The 20800-nt window shown below is 43.6% G+C and overlaps 1 protein-coding gene across 4 annotated transcripts in view; it reads left to right on the top strand.

Moving 5' to 3' along the window:
• GATA6 (GATA binding protein 6) overlaps positions 1-20426 on the top strand; it is a 31401-nt gene extending 10975 nt beyond the window's left edge. For all 4 annotated transcript variants that reach the window (XM_032859775.1, XM_032859776.1, XM_032859779.1 and 1 more), the window contains exons 4-7: positions 10-135; positions 986-1073; positions 1164-1267; positions 18972-20426. In XM_032859775.1, coding sequence (XP_032715666.1) covers positions 10-135; positions 986-1073; positions 1164-1267; positions 18972-19139 — 486 coding nt within the window. In that variant the 3' untranslated portion in view covers positions 19140-20426. The remainder of the gene's footprint in view (positions 1-9; positions 136-985; positions 1074-1163; positions 1268-18971) is intronic.
• Positions 20427-20800: the final 374 nt, after the last annotated feature.

Below are 20800 nucleotides of genomic sequence, written 5' to 3'. Positions count from 1 at the left end.
ACTTTTTAGCCTTCTTCCCGGCGGCTTGGACTGTCCTGTGCCAACTGTCACACCACAACCACCACTTTGTGGCGCAGAAATGCCGAGGGCGAACCTGTGTGCAATGCTTGTGGACTCTACATGAAACTCCATGGGGTGCGCCACCTGTTTGCTCCTGTGTATACGTGTTTAGTCTCTCATTTGTACGTGGTGTCCATTAAAAAAAAGTCGAGAGGGAATGAAAGTGAGGAATCTGATGTTCTCTATGCACGTTATTGAATTGAGGATGTTAATTATAATACAATTATCTTATATACCAGTAAGAAACCAGAAAATGCTGCCAATTAAACGGTCACGCACAGCCATGGTAAGACACCCCAGTTTTAGAAATAATAAAAAGTACTTGCAAATGAAATGAAAAATTTGCATTTTAGAATCAAACGTTGTAGTGACCTTTTTTTTTAAACTCTATACTCAAAAAAGAAAAAGCATAGAAACAACTAGAAATGCACAGTTAACTAGTTTATATCTTGACTTTTAATATGATCAGGTCCGTTTATGCAAAGGAGCAATGATATATTCGGTAGTCATAGTTAGCAACATCTTTTGAAGGATAGCATGAAATACTATAAACACATCAATCTTAAAAAGGAAATTAACCTTGTATGTGTAGGAGGAAGAGAATACACAATCTCCTTGAAATAAAAATGCGTACCCAGCGGTTCTACTCTGCAATTGAAGTTGTTAAAAACGATAAGCAGTTAAGTTGAAGGAAAAATTTTCCCTGGCAAATCATCTCATTTTTCTCCAAAGGAATCTGCATTTGATAGGGAAAGTATAGTCTGTACATTTTGGGATCTGTTGAGCATGTATAAAAATGGGACTGAAATCAATGCCAACTTCTTTTAAATGAGGGCTTTCAGTACTGATGTTGAGTTCTTCGGTTAAAGTTGGATTTTTCTTCAATATAATATTTATTAAACTTAAAGTATGAAAATTTTTTTAGGTGCCTCGACCGCTTGCTATGAAAAAAGAGGGAATTCAAACCAGGAAAAGAAAACCTAAGAACATAAATAAGTCAAAGGCTTGCTCTGGTAAATAAAACGCTATTTTATTGAAAGGTATTGGCCAACTGTAAGACTGGAATATGTGTATATTTATGAGGTTAATTTTGACTGTTGCAGGTAGTAGCAATAATTCTGTTCCTATGACTCCAACTTCCACTTCTTCAAACTCAGATGACTGCAGCAAAAATACTTCCCCTACAACACAACCGACAGCCTCAGGGGTAAGTGTGAAAGCAGCACAGAGTCTTTCAAAGCTAGTGGGTTGCTCCGCTGTATATTATCTCAAATTTTATCTTATCTGGTAGTACAATAATCTAAACCAACAGTTCAGTTTAGTTAGCTGATACCTAAGAATAGTTTTCAGAGGAGATTACATTTGAATGTCAACAAAATGACAAACTTAAGTACTTTACAAACCTCTTAATTAAGATCTATATCATTTTTTTGTGGTTAAATTAACCCAAGTAAAAGCAAGAAGTTTTGGTTTGAAGTGCTTGAAGTTGTTTTATTTCCAGCTTACTGTCTGAGCTGCTGTATATATGTATTTCTGATGGAGATCAGAACAACTATGAACTCTGAGGTTTTATGTAGGTCTGTGCCCGTGGCCTTTCTATTGCTTTTGCTTATCATAGCGACTCCATCTTTTTTTCCCTTTGTTCTCTTCCTTCCCTTACTATTTATTTATTTATTTATTCAAAACCTTAGCATTATGTATTCTCTTGTGACGTATTTACTGATCATCCTTTACCAGCTAGCCTCTTGGCTGTGGGGGCTATGGCCTTGTAATGCGCTTTCATGATTACCTGGCTGGCTTCAGCCTTTGCCCAAGCTTGGTTTGTGAGGTTTGTAAGTAATTCATGCTCCTAAGGGTAAGGATGCTGGGGGCTTTGTGAGGATCCCAGTTTCTGTAAAGGTGTGATTCCCACCCTAAATTTGTTTCCAAATTTACCTGGAATGCTCTTGAAGAACAACCAGGCCTTACCCTAGGCCTCCGTGGGATCCCGGCCCGATCTGGGCCACAGGACTTTACAGCAGGCCCTGGTGATTTTTTTTTTTTAGGATTATGCTAGTTTAAGGCAAAACACCAGCATTAAAACCCGTATTTACTTAGTAATTGTTTTTTTGTTTGTTTGTTTTTTTTTTGTTGTTGTTGTTGTTGTTTGTTTTTTATGTGTAGCTTTGCCCTGTTTGGGGTACTTTGAAATGCTACAGATTCCTGGGCCCCACCCTGGATTTTCTGAGTCAAAGTCCCTGGGGTGGGGCTTGGAGAATTGTGTTTTTGAACCAGCGCCCCAGGTGAAATTGAAGCTTGTTGCCCTCGAGGTGTCTTCCGACCTGGGTTTTGGAACCACAGAGCTGGTTTCTTTTTGTCGTATTTTGAACGGCTTAGACAAGCAAAAATGAAACATTAAAAAAAATTAAATTTTATATTTCTGTTGGTCCTCCATCCCAAATTCTTTTCGGTTTTTTCTTTTGCTTTAATGACCCAAGAAGTCCGTTCAGAATTTTCACAAGGCAAGAAAAGCCTTTCGGTTGTTTGTTGCAGATAGACGTTAAAGAACCTTTGTAGCCTTTGTAAAGGTGAACTCTTCGTGCAAGATGATGTTGGTTTGTTTTTGTTTTTGTTTTGTACAGAGGGTTAGGTGTAATTTTAAGAGTCTCAAGTGGTAAATAGAATAGTTACTTACGTGGAAATGGAAAAATAAAGATTATTTATTCCTTATGTTCTAAGTCCTCAGCAGCACTTCTGTAGTAGCTAAATGAGGCAGAACGAGGTCTTGGTTTTTGAAAGCGCTGGGGAAGCAGCCATCCAGGTTTTTGGCTTGGGTGTCGTCTGTTCAGCCGAACTGCGGATGGCTGCGGGCTTCTGGTCACTCGAGTTTGTCAAGGTCAGCTGAAGCCTGGAAAAAGCCAGATTTGAATGATAAATGGCACAGGAATACAGGTATTTGCCCAACAATGGGCTTGGGGATGTGTCGTTCCTTTTGCTTTCCTGGTTTTGTGATGTGAAATTTCAAGAAGAGCCCTTTGTGAGGCTGATCTGTCCTCCTCCAAGGGAGGAACAGTGGGAAGTCAGTGATGGGGTCTGGCTCTGGCTTTGCTTGCAGGGCCTTGGGAGCTGTGCCGGCTGTATGCCCAGCGGCTTGGCATCTCCTCTTCCTTGAGAGCCTGCATGCTGGAGACAGCTTGCTGGCCCTCGCCCTTCGGAGGAATGCTCCATTCTTTGCTAGAGGCCAGGTGGCAGAGCAATAAGGATTTTGGAGGTTGGTGGAGTTGGAGAGCAGTTCCATGCACCGTCTTGTGCTGTAAGCCCCCCCAGCACTTCTTAGCCCTGGCAGCCTCTACCAGAGCCAGCCCTGTGAGCTGCTGACTGCGGGGCAGGGTGTGTGTGTGAGAGAGAGAGAGAGAGAGAGAGAGCGCGCATGCTTGTGTGAGCCCAAGCCACCTCAAAGGTTTCCTGACACCTTTTCCCAGGGCAGGGGTGCAGATTGCCTGCCCTCCTCTCCCTACAGGGACCCCACTCCCCCAGGGTTCTCTCACCCGTTAGTCCATCACGGATGGCTCCAGCAACCCTTCTTTGACAGGGCTGTCCTGGAGAATAGGCCCACATGACAGAAAGAAACCAGTGTGCTGCCTGCCTTTGGGAACTGTCCCCCTCCATGAATTATTGGTCGTAGACCCAGGCAGTCTCCCCAGGTGACTACCGAGGAGTGCCAGTGTGTGTGCCCTATGGTCCCTGAGGACCTTCAGTGCCTTCTCTGGGTGGGTTGGGTCTTGGCGTGTGTCTGCTGAGGACCTGTGAAGGGGACCTTGCTGGGGGAGTTGTCTGTGAGCTGCTGGTGGAAGCATTTTGGAAAAGGTGGCTGTGCTGACAAGATGGGTCATTTTCCTCCCATTTTGGTCACAGTTTCTATAACATTGGAGGTGGCTGGTGTGGTGACTGGATGATTATAGGATTTGGGGAAGTGCTATAGGTGAGAAAAACAGTTCCATGCACATAGCAAGGATGTGCCTGGTACTCAGCACACAGCGCCCTGGTTGGCTCAGCCTTTTTAAGCCTCCTTTGATGATGGGCCCATCCCATTGATCTCCGGTGGCCCCTGTGGCTGACGTGGTGGAAATTTGTAGTTCAGGGTTATTTCACTTGCATAGGGTCATCAGAGCTACAAAACAAAGGCTAATCTGAGGCATACTCCCAGTGGAAATCAGGAAGGGGAGGGCACATGATGTAAGTGACAACTTAATGATCAGAACAGCAAGGAAGTCAAAGATGGTTGCAGTGGTCCATGGCAGACCTGCTGTTCTTTTAACTCCCCCCGCCCCTCCAGAAAGCAACATAGGAGATGGTCAGTAGTAGCCTTCCCAGCAGGCTCCTTTAAATCCTGATATTCCTGCCCTGCCCTGCATGTGGGGGCACCAGGTTCCCATGGCCGGTTCCTGAGCTACCCTGGGAGGAGCTGAGTATTCTGGAGGGAGGGTAGTTGTCTGCTGCGGTGAGCAAAGGCTTGACAAGTGTCTCAGGGTCACATAAACATTTTTGCGGTGCTCTGAGGCCTCATGTCTTCTCTTAACTTACATACGATAAAGCTACAATGCTTTAGCTTTCTTTCTGTATATGTAATGCTAATTTGTGTTTCAATTTAGACCTCTTGGAAAAAGAAGACAGATCCTCCTGATGGTCATCAGGTTGCTGACTTGGCTAACTTATGACACAGTTTTGTGCACTCTTTTTTTTTAATGACTCAGTTTCTCTCTCTCGGTTTTCTGTGTGGTGTGTGTGTTGGAGATGGAGGGAAGGCAGTGTGTTTTTTTTCTCTTGAGATTGGGAAGGCTGACTGCCATGCAGCCTCGTATTAAAACAGCCTCTGTCTTGTTCTTTTAAATTCTTGTGTTTGTTAAGAAACGTGTTAAACTTAAATTTTGGTAGACAGTTGATGAGTTTAGTGCCTTTTGAACTTTATAGATATATTTTCCAAGAAAGGTCTTATGCGGTAAAATTTTCTTACACATAGAGGTTTACTGAAAAATAGGTATTCGGTTGACCTAAACAGATAACATTTTCTTCGGCATTTATATTCTCTGGTGGATTGATTGTAAGAATATTTAAATTGTTCCTTGAATTCCATTTATTGACTAAATTACATTTTATAGGTTTTTTTTTTTTTTGGTTGTTACTTTGGAGGCAAATAGGGAACATGTGTTTTCGCAATTCCCAAATTACATTTATTTGTTTTCCAAATAAGATTCAATAATCTATAAATATTCTTACCCCTCCTGTGATTTGTAACTAAAAATTAATAAAACTGGAGAATTACGCTACATATATGTAAAATACATATATTGTGTATGTGTAATAGATATGTATACTATGTAGATATCATATATATATGTTTATATATATGTTTTGTAGCTCAGTCCCCAAATTTTATAGATAAAAGGTATTTCACAATTTCCTTTGTGACAGGAAGAATGAATTTGGGGACGAAATTAGCAGTAAGACATAATGTCTGCGAATAAGAAATCAGTGAACATATTTGCCTGCCTAAAAGTAGTTCCATAAATAATTACTCTAAAAAAATTAAAATCTCCTTAAGTTTATTATTAAAACTGCAACTATAATATTGAAGTCACCATGAAACATCCAACATCCAACATTGGAATAAATGGAGATGAACTCTGTCAGACTAATCCTTGCTTTATGGTCCTTGCTGGATTTAAAAAGTAACTGAGCCCTGGAAGGCGGTGCTTACAACGGAGTAAAACAAGGTACCTGATCTCAGATTGTTGCTAATGTGGTGGGTAGGGGTCAGGGAGCATGTTGTAGAGACTGACTGCCAGTCAGATGTGGAAGGTGCCTTAAATGAGGGTCACCTTCGGGTAGGAATCGAAAGGAGGGAGCGGTTAATGCCGACACATAGTGGGAAATGGCTGCTCAGAGTGCATTTGAATGAGTGGAATAGGACTTTCAGGGCAAAGGAAACGCTGGGCTGGAGTGCTCCAAAAAGGAGCTTGGGCATCTGCGCTACTTTGAGGACATAGTTGTTAGTGTCCGGTGTTGCTGGAGCATCGGGTGTGGAGCCAAAGGCAGGAGGTGAGATGATGGGGTGAAGAAGTGGAAGGTGCACCTTTGAAACAGGCAGAAGTCAATAAAGGCAGCCTTAAGTGGGACTCAGAGTGCCTTCATTTCTAAATGTGGACTTTGTCTAATCCCTGATGTCTGTCTGTCTCTGTGCTAGAGTCCCACAGTTAAAGCATTCTTCAGAGGATTTGGCAATTGATGTAAACAAATGCTAGCATGTTCCTGCTTGGACCTTTTACAAGCAGGGTTTCCCCTCATAATTAGTAAGGAAAGGACTCCCTCTAGGAGCTGGTGGCACGCACTGGCCTGAGGGCAGACGCTGTAGGCACCAGGCGCTTAGTTCTCTGTGCCCATGGCTTCTGAGGGCGAGATGGTGTGGGCTGGCTGCCTGCTGAATGTTCTCCAGAGTGGACGCATCACCAGGCATGGTGTGTTGGCGATAGGAAATGTTTCCGTACCTTTGTGGTGCATTGCTGGTAATAGACAGCTTCCACGAACAGAGGCAGATGTCCTCAGCCTGAGACAAAGACCCCATCTCAGATTGGATGCTGGCTGATCTGCCCCTTTGGGGTGGGGGGAGCCTTAACTGCTGATGGGTCATTTTCTCGATACTAAATAGATAGCTTCCTTCCTGCCTCATTTATTGTCTGGGATGCTGTGTGCCTAGATAGACCTGTGTCCCGACTGTTGTCCCTCCTTGGTGATAACGGTATTCAACGACTGGTTAGAAGAAACACTGCTTCTGGGTTGTGTAGTGCTAATTAAAGCTCGGGCTATAAGGGGTTTGAAAGAGTTAATGTGCACCCCAAGTGCTTCCAGGGTATCTGGGTGTCCTCAGAAGGCCTTGTGAAGAAAGGCTAGGTACTTTGTAGGTTAATATTTAAAGTTTTTAAAGTTTTTTTTATAGATCTAATGTGTTAATATTTGCATCCTATGCTGAAAATTGGAAAATGGCGCTTCCCAGTCACGTAGCTTGCTTCCGTGTTAGCAGATTTAGACAACACTGTCATCTTCTTCAGGTGATTGGATCACGCTGGGATTTAACTGTGGCATTCTGGTTGGTCACAAAATAATAATTCTGGTTATTTTTGATTATTCCTACAATAGTTAAGTATCTGAAAGGTACATTCATGAAGGACTCACATGGACAGTATGAGCTGTTTTCACTCAGAGAAACTTGACTCTGCAGAGCAGTTCTGAATGAGGCTTTTGGAGGGGTTAGAAAAAATGACTGCCCATCTCTTCAGTTCAGCATTTTTTTACAGGAGCCTTTAGGTTGCAGGAGAGCAGGGCATTTTATTAGTGTTAGCCCTGCATTTTGTCATTGTACTCTTGCTCTTGAGAAGCTTCTCCCTTGTCCATACTTCATCATTTACAAGATATCATTTACAAGATACTGGACATAGGAAAGCAGGTTTTAGGAAAGCAGAAACCTGCTTCTCCAAGTACTTTGTGTGTCAGGTGTTCGCTGTACATTCTCTGTCTCATTCAATTCATAATTATCACTTGACTTGTGGTAGTCCATTTCCGTTTTGATTTGTGTAGGGGGGAGTTGGACTCTGGGGAAAAAGTAGCAGGCTCAAGGTTATGTACGTACTAAGAAGCAGGATTTGGACCCAGGTCTGGCAGTTGGTGTTAATCACTGGCATACTAGATTTTTTTAACTACTTAATTTAATTAATTTAAATTCAGTTTATTAACATGTAGTATATTACTAGTTTTAGTGTGGAATACTCAAGTAAGACGTGATAGGTGATAGTGAAATCTTCAGAGAGAAGACATACTTTCTTAAATCTGACTAATTTTCATTAGTAATTTGAGCATCAAAAAATCGTCCTGCAGGTGGGAAACAGGTGGGAAAATTTCACCAGAGAAGTGATTTGCTTGTAACCAAACATAAGGCACATTGTACAGATTTTCATGTATTTCTGAATAAATTGTCTTATAGTACTAAGACCGTGTTAATGGATAACAGGTAGTGAAACTTATTGTGGTTGATAAGCCTAATGTGATTATTGGAAAGGCTCTCTTAACAATATCAAATACAAGGTCGTAGTACTAAGATCCTTCTAATGGTGTGATTTCTGTCTAATAATCGTGAGTGTCACGTTAGTTGGAATTGTTCGCAATCTTCAATTTGCCTTCAGTTTGTTTTTATGAAATCATTGAAAAAGCATTTAGTAGGCAAGTGTCCATTTCCCCGCAGAATTTATGGTCCACGATACTCTATTCTAAATGAATAAAAAGAGTTAAAAAGTCATTAATCTCCCACCAGAGTCTGAGAGAGTGCTGCAGTTAGGTTTTATTATTGCCTCATTTATAAGCCAGGATCCAGAGTGACTCCATAAGGTCACAGAACCAGCTGGTGTTGAAGCCGGGGCTGGAACCGATGTCTCCTGCCTCCCCGTCCTGGGGCCGTTACCACTCCCAGGGAGTTGACCAATCATCACAGTTATTAATATCCCACTTGCCACTCGCTACAAGCCATGAACGTAAATATTTTGTTGGCATTTTATCTTCACCCTCCCTACGTGCCAGGCTCCCTTTCTTCTTTCAGTTCCTTCTAATAACTCACGTTCCTGTCTGACCACATTGGCCTTTGCTGAGAAAGTCACACGCCAACCTGGCAGGGAACATGGAAGCATGTGGAGTTCGCATACTTTCATTTTGATCTCAAGGCCTTTTCTGGACTTCCCCCTTTTGTCTTGTCTGCTTGGCGCCTGTGTGTATGTGCATGCCTGTGTGTTATGGGGAGGAGAGTGAGGAGGAAGAGTTCGAGATGCATTTAATACCCAGTCCTTTTATATATGTATTAGGAGTCTGCCCAACTGTATCGTCCTTTAAATAGTTTCTAATACATTTATCCACTCAATTTATCACAGGACTGTGGTTTATTTAATAAGTGACTCATTATCGCAGTCTGAAAGTCCGAATGCTAGGTGAGGAAGAAGTGTGGGCAGGCTGTCCTGCGCCTTCTCATGGCCTCAGGTTAGTTAGAAGGCGTCATCTTAGAACACATATTTCTCTGCAGATTACAGATTTCCTTGTAGTTTTTTTTTCCCCCGCCCTGCCTCTATAAGGATATACAAATTGTCACAAAACATGAAATAATGTTACGGGAAAACATGGCCAAATTGAAGAAATCCTGGCTTAGAATGCTCTGAAATGTTATTGCTAAATGAATCTCCGAAGAAAATGAATTCCTTTACTGGAATGAAAGTAATTTATTATGCCTTTCATGGGTGTCTGCCAAAAGAGTTACTAGCAATATGAAGATCTAATGGATATGAATTAAATACAATCTGCTAGCTTTGTTCCTGTTGAGATCTACCTGTTAATTTTTTCTGAAATTTTAATAATTTTAAAAAAGCATCTCCAAAGACAGGTGTTGGTATATGCGATAATTATAATTCAGCTCGGGTTGCACCAGAGCCAGCGCTTGGAAATTGTGGGAGTGAGCACAAACAGATGATTCTGTTGACCTCAGATTTTAAGAAACACTTGAAAAATAAATGACAGGTATTGATCTCAGTGTCCTGTTGGAGTCTTGTGAGTCAATAGTCCCAAGTCAGTATCTGAGGATGTTTAAATTTGCTTGCTGTGCTGCTGTTTTTATTGTGAACATGGCCTGGTTTCACTGGAGCTGGGGCACACACCTGGGAATCCTATTTTATCTTCCCAAGGACAAACACTTTTAATTTAAAGCCCTGATTAAGCTTTTTTGCTGGATTCTTGGTGAAGCCTCCGTAGGGTCTGAAGTTTATTCTGGGGGTTCACAGATTAGCAGCTGGAAGGAAACAAATTCCGGCATCCAGGCGCTAGCTCCAGCTGTACGGGTGACTGTAGTAAGCTGCCAAGGTTTTGTAAAGCCTCTGTTTTCCTCCTCCTCAAGGGAAAAGTAATTCCTACCATCTGGTCCTCAAGAGCATTGTGTAGCGTAAGTAGGAGATGCCCACAGACCTCTTTGAAGCCCAGGAAGACCAGCACTTACTTACTTATTTATTTATTTATTTATTTATTTATTTATAAAAGATTTTATTTATTTATTTCACAGACCGAAATCACAAGCAGGCAGAGGCAGGCAGAGGCAGGCAGAGAGAGGAGGAAGCAGGCTCCCTGCTGAGCAGAGAGCCAGCTGATGCTCAGGGCTCGATCCCAAGACCCTGGGATCATGACCTGAGCCGAAGGCAGAGGCCTTAACCCACTGAGCCACCCAGGTGCCCCGAGCAGCACTATTTAAACATAATCTTGGAGTCCATGGCATTGTTTGTTTTTTTTTCCCACCCCAAGACATGAGAAATAACTCCTTAACGTTTCTAACGGGGGAAATTGAGATGTAGACTCACGGTATTAACAAAGTAAGCATGGTTTTTTTTTTTGTTTTGTTTTGTTTGTTTTTTTTTTTTAAAGATTTTATTTGAGGGGCGCCTGGGTGGCTCAGTGGGTTAAAAAGCCTCTGCCTTTGGCTCAGGTCATGATACCAGGGTCCTGGGATCGAGCCCTGCATGGGGCTCTCTGCTCAGCGGGAAGCCTGCTTCTCCCTCCCTCTCTCTCTGCCTGCTTCTCTGCCTACTTGAGATCTCTGTTAAATAAATAAAAATCTCAAAAAAAGATTTCATTTATTTGAGAGAGCCTGCAGAGCCTGCAGGAGTGTGTGTTGAGGGGATGGGGAGGGGCAGAGGGAGAAGCAGACTCCCCATTGAGCTGGGAAACTGACATGGGGCTCAATCCCAGGACCCCGACATCATGAGATCAAAACCTTAGCTGAAAAGGCTTAACTACCTGAGCCACCCAGGCGTCCCTAAAGTAACCATGTGTTAAATACTTTTGTTTTTCTGATAGCCACAATTTTTCATTCCTTGTGACACTTAATACTTTCCCTTCGTAATGCTGTATTGCAAATGCTGCCTGCTTCTCTGACCATGGTGTGCTTCCTCCGATTAAAGTGGTGAGATTAAGATACTCCTCCAATTTGAGAAGCCAGTTCTGTTAAAAAAGATCATAATTCACCAGGTTTAAATCTTTCCTCAGGATCCTTTACGACTTTGACTAGAATAGAGTCATCCGTTTTGATTCATTTTAAAAGATAAACTTTCCCTTTAGAATGCCAGTGACTTCCAAATCATGGGACAACCCCCCCCACCATTTACGTTTGTAATCAGCTTTTTAAAAAAAAGATTTTATTATTTATTAGAGAGCAGAGAGAGAGAGCAGGAGCAAGGCGGAAGGAGCAGAGGGAAAGGGAGAAGCAAGCTCCTTCGTCACTGAGTCAGGAGCCCAGCGCAGGGGCTCCATTCCCAGGACCCTGAGAACCATGACCTGAACCAAAGACAGACATTGAACGGACTGAGCTACCCAGGCGCCCCTGTAATCAGCATTTTACTATTACTCCAAGGTCATTTCAACTTTGGGCTATGCCTGCCTTCACCGTTACAAACTTGCTATTTGAATGTGTACGGGTGTATAAAAGAGTCTCCTTTTCCCAGGGTAGGTAGTGTGCATAGAATTGCTCTTCCCTCCTTAAAAAGGGCATCATCCTGGGGGTATGGATGGAAACTGGCCTACTGAGGCCCAGAAGGGGCAAAAGGACCCAAGAGGACAGCCAGTGAGCTCTCCATTGAAGAATTTGCTTGTTAAATCACATAAAAAAATAACTAAAATATTCTGCTAAAAACTGAATTAGGTCAGTGGCTGCAGGCACAAGAACTCTTCTTTGGGAGGGAAGGTGCTTAATGTTCTTTCGAGTTATTTGAGTTGTTAATGGGAGACATAAAGGATTTTGTTGTGACTGACAATTTTTAGGATTTTTAAGGGTCCTGATGGAGATGGAACCCTAGTATGTGTATCTTTTGCCACTTCATCTAAATTCTAATTGATGAGCCACTTCTGTGTCTCCCTCCAAACTGAAACAAGTACAGTTTTTAGAGTTAAAGTTCACTTACCTGAAAGTGTTTCTCCTTCATTGGAATTTGCACATGGTTATTTTTTAATTTTTTTATTTTTTATTTTATTTATTTATTTATTTTTTTGAGGCAGGCCGCTGTAAAGCACTGTGAGAGCCTAACCTAGAGGTTAACAAAAGCAGAGAAGAGAGCGTTGGCAGTGAGGGATGGCTGGTTTTCCCTCACACAAGAAAAAGCTGTAACCACAAGCTTACTTAGATGTGTAGGAAGGACAGATCAGAGGCCATGGAAGCCGACAGTCTGAGTTCTAGCTAAGGAGGCAGTGTGATGATCATCAAAAGTCTCCGCTTTGGGAATGATCAGACACTCACCTCAGCCTGCCTGGGGCTATGTGTTTTTGTTTCTTCTGCTCAGGACTCCGTTAAGAGAGATCGTTAACACAGAGGACCGAACACATTCCAGTAGACTCTTTTTGGTTTCCTTCCTTTCAGAGATGAAATTGATGTTTGTAATTCACAAGCTAGAGAAGCCGTGTTCTGGAATGGCTGTGTCCTCTAAGGTTTCCGTTGTTCTGATGAGTCGCCTCTCCAGAGTTGCTTTAGGAGCTGTCTCTGGGCCTGCCTGTAAGGGAAATGTGCAGTAATGGAAAAGATAAGAGAATGGACAGGGTTGGTGAGAGCCCCCTGTGAGCTAGGCACTGCTGGGCACTTAGTTCAGGAGTTCATATTCGAAATCCGTGACTACTCTTCAGGGGATGCCCAGGGGGCTCAGTCGGTTAAGCATCTGCCTTCGGCTGTCATGATCCCAGGGTCCTGGGATTGAGCCGCATGCTGGGCTTCCTGCTCAATGGAGAGGCTGCTTCACCCTCTGCCTCTGCCTGTCTCTCTGCCTCCTTGTGCACTCATTCTCAAGTAAATAAACTATAAAAATAAATAAATAAATAAAATCTTGACTTTCCCAGATCATACCCAAAAGTTCGCACAGGGAAAAAAAAAAAAAACCCGTGTGATCTAAAGATGAACCGTGCCTACTTCACAGGCTAGTGGACATTTTCCCTGTGGATGCCTGGCAGAAGCCTGGGTTGTTAGTCCCTGAAATCATTTATTCCTTGAAGAGGGAGATTGCCAGCCCAGCCACTCAGCCGGTCTCCTACCTAACCTGGCCGGAGTTCAGTGCTAAGCTCTGGCGGAGTCTGGAGCTGATAACGCATTCTTTCAACAGGAAGTGCCTCCATTTTCAGTTGTCTGTGGCAGGGTGGAGGGCAGATAAGCCGTGAATGGAAACACAGAACAGATTTCTGCCCCACCCTCATAATGCACTTTGATCAGAGAAAGCGAGGACCTCCGCCTGCGTGAGCTGCCCACCCAGAAGAGGAAGGATGGCTTAGCTGTGGGCATTGTGGAAATGCTCGTCCTCAGAGCTCCTGCAGGAACGCTGCGGGTTAAGTGGGTTTCAGTTAGTGAAGTGTCGGCTTTTTTCTATGTTCAGATAACTGCCATCTGAACTGGGGTTCTTTCAAGGGTCTAACTAGATGTGGGAAAACATACCAATCAGAATTTACGCTTAAAATTTTCTGGTGTGTTCCGGGTCCAGGGTTCTAAGTTTTCTGTTCATTTTTCCTCCAAGTTGTATTGATTCTGGATCAGTTAGCTCTGGAACCTCATCAAAGAGGGAAAGACACTTCAGACAAACAATTAGGACAAGCCAGGTTTCATAAGGAGAGTTGTGCTGATTCTGGATTTTTCACATAGAATACTGGTCTCAAGAGCTCAGATTCCCCCATTGTAGTGTGTTCAGCGTTTCAGCGTACCCGCAACCATGTTGCACCCATCAGCCAGGGTCCAGCCGGTGGCAAGTGGCATGGATGGAGATGCCTTCAGGGGGTGCATGGGGGCCCCTTCTGGTCCCACTTAGTGCCTCCACTCAGATCGCTCCCTATTTTTTCATGCTACTTTATGACTTCCCAGTCTGGCTCATCCCTCAAGTGCTTGTATTTCTGGGGCTAATGTTTTCAAAATCCTTCCCCAAAGTTAGACTGCCTTGTGCCATTCAGTTAAAAATATTCAAAGGAAGGTACTGATGGCTAATAGATGGTCTACTGGGTTCCCTTGAAATACTTTTCGTATGTGCATAAATCGTAATGATGACAGAATTTATATCTGCTGTTTTTCAGTTAACACTGCATTACAGGATTTTTTTCCGCTTTGCTATGTGATCTTAACTATTTTTGATAATTGCATAGTAATTCATTGAGCGGATATACCTTGCTTTTCCAAACCATCCCTTATTATTAGGCATTAGATTATTTCCATGGTTTCCACTATTATAAGTTAACCTGCAATGGATGTCTTCCCTTGTGGAGCCTTTCCCTTCCTTTGAATTCTTTCCTTACACGTTTCCAGAAGTGAAATTACAGAGCTAAGTGGGGTATAAGGTTCTTGGTAGCTTTGCTAACTGCCTTCCAAGGCATATACCAGAATATAGCCCTACTGGTCATGGATGAGGGGACTGGGGTTATCACAGTCTCATTTCATCACTATGATCTCATTATGTATCATTATATAAACATTTTAAATTAAGGTATGATTGGTACACAAAAGCTGTATGTTGCAGTATTTCATGTTTAGATAGTTACAAATAAGGTTCTCCAGTGTTGGCACAAGCACTTGTTCATTTTGTCCTGAGAAAGTCAGGTGTTGCTTTTGATTTCAGATGAGCTGATAGGGGTCACTCATGTAATTTGGGGTTTTCCTGCCCTTTGATGCAGGAGTCCTGGTCTGCCACATAGCTTAACATTTTTTGACTGAACAACGAAGACAATAGGTACTTGAGTTGGTAGCTTTTGGAATTAATGCTCAAGTGTTAAGAATAATGTTCAAGATACTAGGATTCTTCAGTGTAGTTTATTTGAAGAAGGCCCATGAGCCTTTTGAAAGGCTACACCTTTTTTTTTCTTTTTTTCTTTTCCCCTGAAGAGTTGTCAGTAATAATTAGAAGAAAGTCATTGCTGAAGTGGATGGTTTTCACTTAGCTCTGAATGAATTCCCCTTCTGCTCCTGCTAAGTGATGGTGGTAACTCACCCGGTGAAGGGCAGACTTGGAGAGATTAAATTAGGTCTATGCTCCTTAGCAAGAATAATAAAATACTAACAGTATTGTATACTTGTGTCATCCTTCTGTTGTCAGATAAACTGTTGGCAATGCTTTATGTATGTTAATGAATTTAATTCTTGCAATAACCTTAGGACATAGGTGCCTCTTCTTCATTTTCTAGGGGTGCCTGGATGGCTCAGTTGATTTAAGTGTCCGTCTGGCTCTTGATTTCGGCTCAGGTCATGATGTCCGGGTACTTGGGATCAAGCGCCACATTGGTCTCTGTGCTCAGCGCAGAGTCAGCTTGTCCTTCTCCCTCTGCTGCTCCCCCTGCTTATTCTCTTTTTCCGTAAAATAAAATATTTTTAAAAATTTCCGTTTTCTAGGTAAGAAGCTGAGGCATAGAGAGTTCTAAGTCTGGCCTTCTGGTTTACCTCCCATATTGTCTCCTTGCCTCCTTTGCCTATCCTCCTGTTTCAGAAGGCCTCTGGTGTGTCCTACGTGCACTATAAGGCATCACCACGCTGATCTTTTAGAAGCACTGACTCCTCACAGCCTACCTGATGGGTGATGTGAAGGCAAGTTCACCCAGGGAGGAGGCTTGGAGAAGCGGTGACCTTACTCAGTAGATGGCTGAACCAAGGCTGCATGCGGTCCGTCCCCAGGAATCCTGCCCCTCTGATTCCTTTTTCGACCTATTGCCCCACCTCCATATCTCAGCCACTCATTTGTCATTCATGATAGGTAGTTGATGATTGTTACTTTCCAGTGTGTATGTGGCTGGGGAGCTTGTCCAGGGATTGACTATCTCTTTGGGGCTCATGGTGTCCCAGTGCCTGGCTCTCAGAAGCACCTTGCTAATGTTTCCTGTTGCTGCCTGAACACTCTGCTATCTCCGCGTGTCTGGCTAGGCGAGGTAGCCTGCTTCCTGGGCCAGTCCAGGTACCCTTTTTGTTTCAGAAAATAAACTTGGCTGTCAGATTTAGTGCTTTTTCTGGGATTAGGTAGATCAGTATGAGATGAATGTGATGAATCATTTATAATTGCAGTCTTTTTATTGTTGTCTAGTAGCTCCCTTCTCAAATAAGTCCTTTCATAATAGAATGTCACCCTTTTGTTTATTATTTCTTCAGCGGGTGAATCTGGGTCCACGTTGGGTTTGCTCACAGTGGAGTTTCTGGACTTAATGGCTAACGTAAATTACCATACTCATGGGTAACCAAACCCATTGCTTTGGTGTGTTGGAAAGGATTATTTCAGTCATTTCAAAACCTATTTTAAGTTTCAGTCATCTTAATGACTTCACAAAATTTGCTTTCTTAGGCACCCAAAGCCCTCAGTTTAAGTCTCATGTTAAAAAGAAGTTGGAGTGTGGTGGCACTGTTGTGGCTGGATTTTACAAACCCTTATTTTCGCCAGGAAAGGGAAGGATTGGTTGGTTACCTGTGAGGGGTGGAATGGGGAAGTTGGGATGGGCAGTTAGGAATTCCCATGGCCAGACCTCCTGGAGCCCTCCTTCCCAGCCTCATGCAGTTATCGTGAGGATGAGAGAAAACGAGGTGTTTAGTTCTTTGAAGAGCAGAACCACATTGACTTCCAGGCCCTGAGTGGAGCCAAAGGGGCTCAGAGTACCTTCTGTTCAGTGCAGCCCGTGTCTGGTGCCTCACATTTGTCTGAAGTAGATGTCACATCAGCTCAGCCAGACAAAGGGATGTTTTTGATTCTGCCTATGTCAAAAAGCAAATACTCAGTAATTTACGGGATAAAGCCCTGGAAGCTAGGAAGAAATAACAGACTTCTGAGTTTTTTAGGAGGAAAAGCTCTCATTTAAGTATGGAATCATGGCTAGATTTTTTAAAAATCTTCAGCTTTTACTTGCAGGGGGAGAGGCAGGCAGAGGGAGAAGCAGGCTCCCACTGAGCAGGGTACCCGATGCAGGACACTGCCCAGAACCCTGGGATCACTACCTAAGGCAAAGGCCGAAGCTTTAACTGACTGAGCCACCCAGGCAGGCATCTCTGTGTGTTTTTTTTTTTTTTTTTTAAAGATTTTATTTATTTGACAGAGATCACAAGTGGGCAGAGAGACCAGCAGAGAAGAGGGGTTGGGAAGCAGGCACCCTGCTGAGCAGAAAGCCTGATGCGGGGCTCGATCCCAGGACCCTGATATCATGACCTGAGCAGAAGGTAGAGGCTTAACCCACTGAGCCACCCAGGTGCTCCTACTTTTAAATTTTTTAATAAACTTTATTTTGGAGTGATCTTAGGATTATAGAGAAGTTGCAGAGGTGATGCAGAGGGCTCCTGTACCCCTCACTCAGTTTGCCCAGGTGCTAGCTTATCAGGTTTCAGGATGCTTTTGTCCAAATCATGGAAGGGACATTGGTCTGTTGACCGACTGAAGATGCTGTACCCCCAACCCCCTGCCCCCGCCCCCAAGGGGCGTCCGTCTCAGACTTGGCCTAGCAAGTCTCCTCCTCTTCATGCCTTGCAGGTCTTCTGAGCCTGCTCTGGACTGCAATTCTCCGTGAGCTCATTGAGTCTGTCTGACTTATGGCGAGGTTCTGGGCTTTCAGGCCGAAAGGAGAGGGCCAAGCAGACACCTTGCTGAGCAGGGAGCCTGATGCGGGACTGGATCCCAGGACCCCACCCGGTGCCCCTAGATCCTTAACTTCTTAACCAGGCACAGCATGCATATAAATGCTGAGGGAAACAACATGTGTTTCCTGCACCTGGCTGTCAGCACTGCGTGTCGCTGGAGGGAACCGTGGAATGTTCTGCAGGTGGGTGTTGTGGCTGATGGCATGTGTACGGGCCAAGTTCTTAACAGTGGAGGTGGTGTGTGTGCCTGAGCTCAGATTGGTAAGGATGCTCCAGGAAGACGTGTTGTTGTTGTTGACATACTGGAGCGTTTTCAACCTCCAGGGGCGCTGTGTGTGGACGGGACACAGTCTGGGTGTTGTTCACGACACTGACCCTGTCCTCGGAGCCACATGGAGCTGCCTGGGTGTCATGCTAGTCATGGCTAGACATTTTTTTTTTTTTTCTTTTTAAGTCAAAGGCAACTTTTCTCAACTTGTAGTCTAAACATGATTTTAGTTCTTTTGGTTTGATTCTACTAAGTTACATCATGTTTTCTATTTGACTTTTCTCATTTGGATGGAGGGAAGGAATGAAACAAGAGAACAGTGACCTTTCGCTTCAACAAATCGTGGCCACAATCACGACAGGTACTGGGTGTTAGTATTTTCTTTATATTGTGCTCTGCTTTCAAAACGGCCCGTTCTCCTTGCAAGAATTAAAGATAAATGCGGTAGATACTAAAACCTGTGTATGCACGAGTTAATTTTCCATGAAGTCGGTGCTCAAAAATTTCATTTATTAGGCCTTGCTGAGGTGCATAGCTTTTCCATCTTAGACTCTCCAGCATAAGCGCTAAGCGGTGGCTCTGCTGCGTGTGTGTGTGGTGGTGGGGGGTGCGGTGTACTCTGTTTTCTCTGTAAATGAGTAGATTGTGTGGGCATCATGGAGACCTGTTCACCCAGGTGATGTGGTTTGTCTCACTCTCAGAGAGTTCAGAGTTCGGTGCTTTCTTACAAATAGGCCTCCCGCCTGTGTCCAGCCATGCATTTTGCTGGGTGATTGCTGCCATGAGCTCCCAAATTCATAGGAAAGTGTTTTAGGAGTTTACACGGCCAGGCTAAGGCCAACGGCACCACGTTCCGGCTGGCCCCACTGCCCATCTCCTTTGTCCCCAGGTTTTTCCTTGCAGGAGAGTGCCGCCTGACAGACTTAACGGATAACTGACTCTCCCCTTCTCTTCTCACTCTCTGTCCCTCTCTTCCGCCAGGCGGGCGCCTCGGTGATGTCTGGCACAGGAGAGAGCACTAATCCCGAGAACAGCGAGCTCAAGTACTCAGGTCAAGATGGGTTGTACATAGGCGTCAGCCTGGCCTCGCCGGCCGAAGTCACATCTTCGGTGAGACAGGATTCCTGGTGCGCCCTCGCCCTGGCCTGAGCCCACTGCCCGGGAGCAGGAGGCCACATGGCCTGTGGGCATTGGGTCAAGCCGGCTACACCAGGGGGAGCATGCTGATGGAACATTCCTCTGATGCGTGATTTCCGTGCCTTTACTTTGAAAGAGATGTATTTTCTTTTCCCTCGAGGCCTGCTCTGCCTTACCACCCTACCCCCGTCTCTGAAGAGCCTGAGAAAAGACGGAGAGCTTCCAGGGAAGGGCTGGTGCAGCCCAGCCTGTTGCCTCCTCCCTGCCCACGGCCCCTTCCAGCCAGCCTGCCTCTGGGCCTTCCAGGGGCACCTCATGTCTGCCGCGCCACTTCTGAAACTGGGACTAGGACTGGGGCCTTGCCTGCGAAGGAATATTGAGAGAAATTTTTTTTTTTTTAAAAAGGTTTTATGTGTATTGCCCCAAATCATGTGCTTCTTCTGATTGGTTTTGGTTGTTCCAGAATTTCTTCGTACCTTTTCCACACCTGAATTTCACCTCCTTTCATGGAGAAGACCATTTGAGGCCATTGGTACACACACCTCTGGAGGCTGAGTCAGAATCGTGACTCAGTTCGCAAGACTGCGTTATGACTAACGTACACTGTGACTGACGTTCTCTCAAAGTGCATATTGTGTGACTGATCTGCAGTCAGTCGGGATTTGTAAACAGGGTAGCAAACGAGATATTTTTCTTCCATGTAAACAATAATTTTTTTAAAAAGTGCAATTTGCGTTGCAGCAATCAGTGTTAAATCATTTGCATAAGATTTAACAACATTTTTTTATAATGAATGTAAACATTTTAACTTAATGGTACTTAAATAATTTAAAAGAAAAAAATGTTAACGTAGACATTCTTAGCCTTCTTCTACAACTGCATCCCATTTCTATATTTCCAGTTGTGAAAGAAAAAATATTTCAAGAACAAATCTTCTCTCAGGAAAATTGCCTTTAACCATCTGTTAAGAATTTTTATACAAGAACACCAGGATCCCCTCTTCATATTTACTGTGGAATATGTGCTGGAAAAATTGCAACAAAACTTGACTACCTAACAGATAACATTTGTAAATATTCTAGGCATCTGTACACACTACGATGAAGTCTATAGCGTGACTGACCCACAGGCAGGTTGGTTTACATTAATTTTTTAAAAAAAATGGGATGGCGTATGGAAACATTTCTCCAAAGTTTCAAAAATAAAAAGGGTATTGTTTTGTCTTCTGTACAGTGAGTTCCTTCCCTTTTAGTTTCATTTGGATATTGTATGTGGCTAGAGATACATAAAACAAGTGCACGTGGTCTTTGCAAATTGCCTTTCGACTTTCAATGAATTGTCCTTTTGGAGCTGCTTTTTTCCTTGGTTTATTTGAAGTTGGCACATGGAGTTAGTTAGCGCCTTCAGTTAGCATTGGGGATGACTTTCACAAGTGAAAAGGACTCATGTCTATGACAGTATCTGAGATTATAAGCGTTGTTTGTAGGGACTCATCCTTGAAAACATTTACAGAGTCCAGACTCTTTCCCTCTGAAGGAAAGACACTCTTAGACCCAGAAACAATTATTTTCCCTTCTAGTTCTCCTCTTGCCACCAAAGTGTCCCAGCTCATCTGAGGTTGAAGTCCTTAACACTCTCCAGAAGGTAGGAGGTAATCTGGACAGTCTCTGGAT

Source organism: Lontra canadensis, unplaced genomic scaffold, assembly GCF_010015895.1.
Source record: "Lontra canadensis isolate GAN:19392208 unplaced genomic scaffold, GSC_riverotter_1.0 scaffold17, whole genome shotgun sequence".
Taxonomy (NCBI): domain Eukaryota; kingdom Metazoa; phylum Chordata; class Mammalia; order Carnivora; family Mustelidae; genus Lontra; species Lontra canadensis.
Note: the sequence above shows the minus strand (reverse complement) of the source record. Positions and strands in the feature narration are given on the sequence as shown.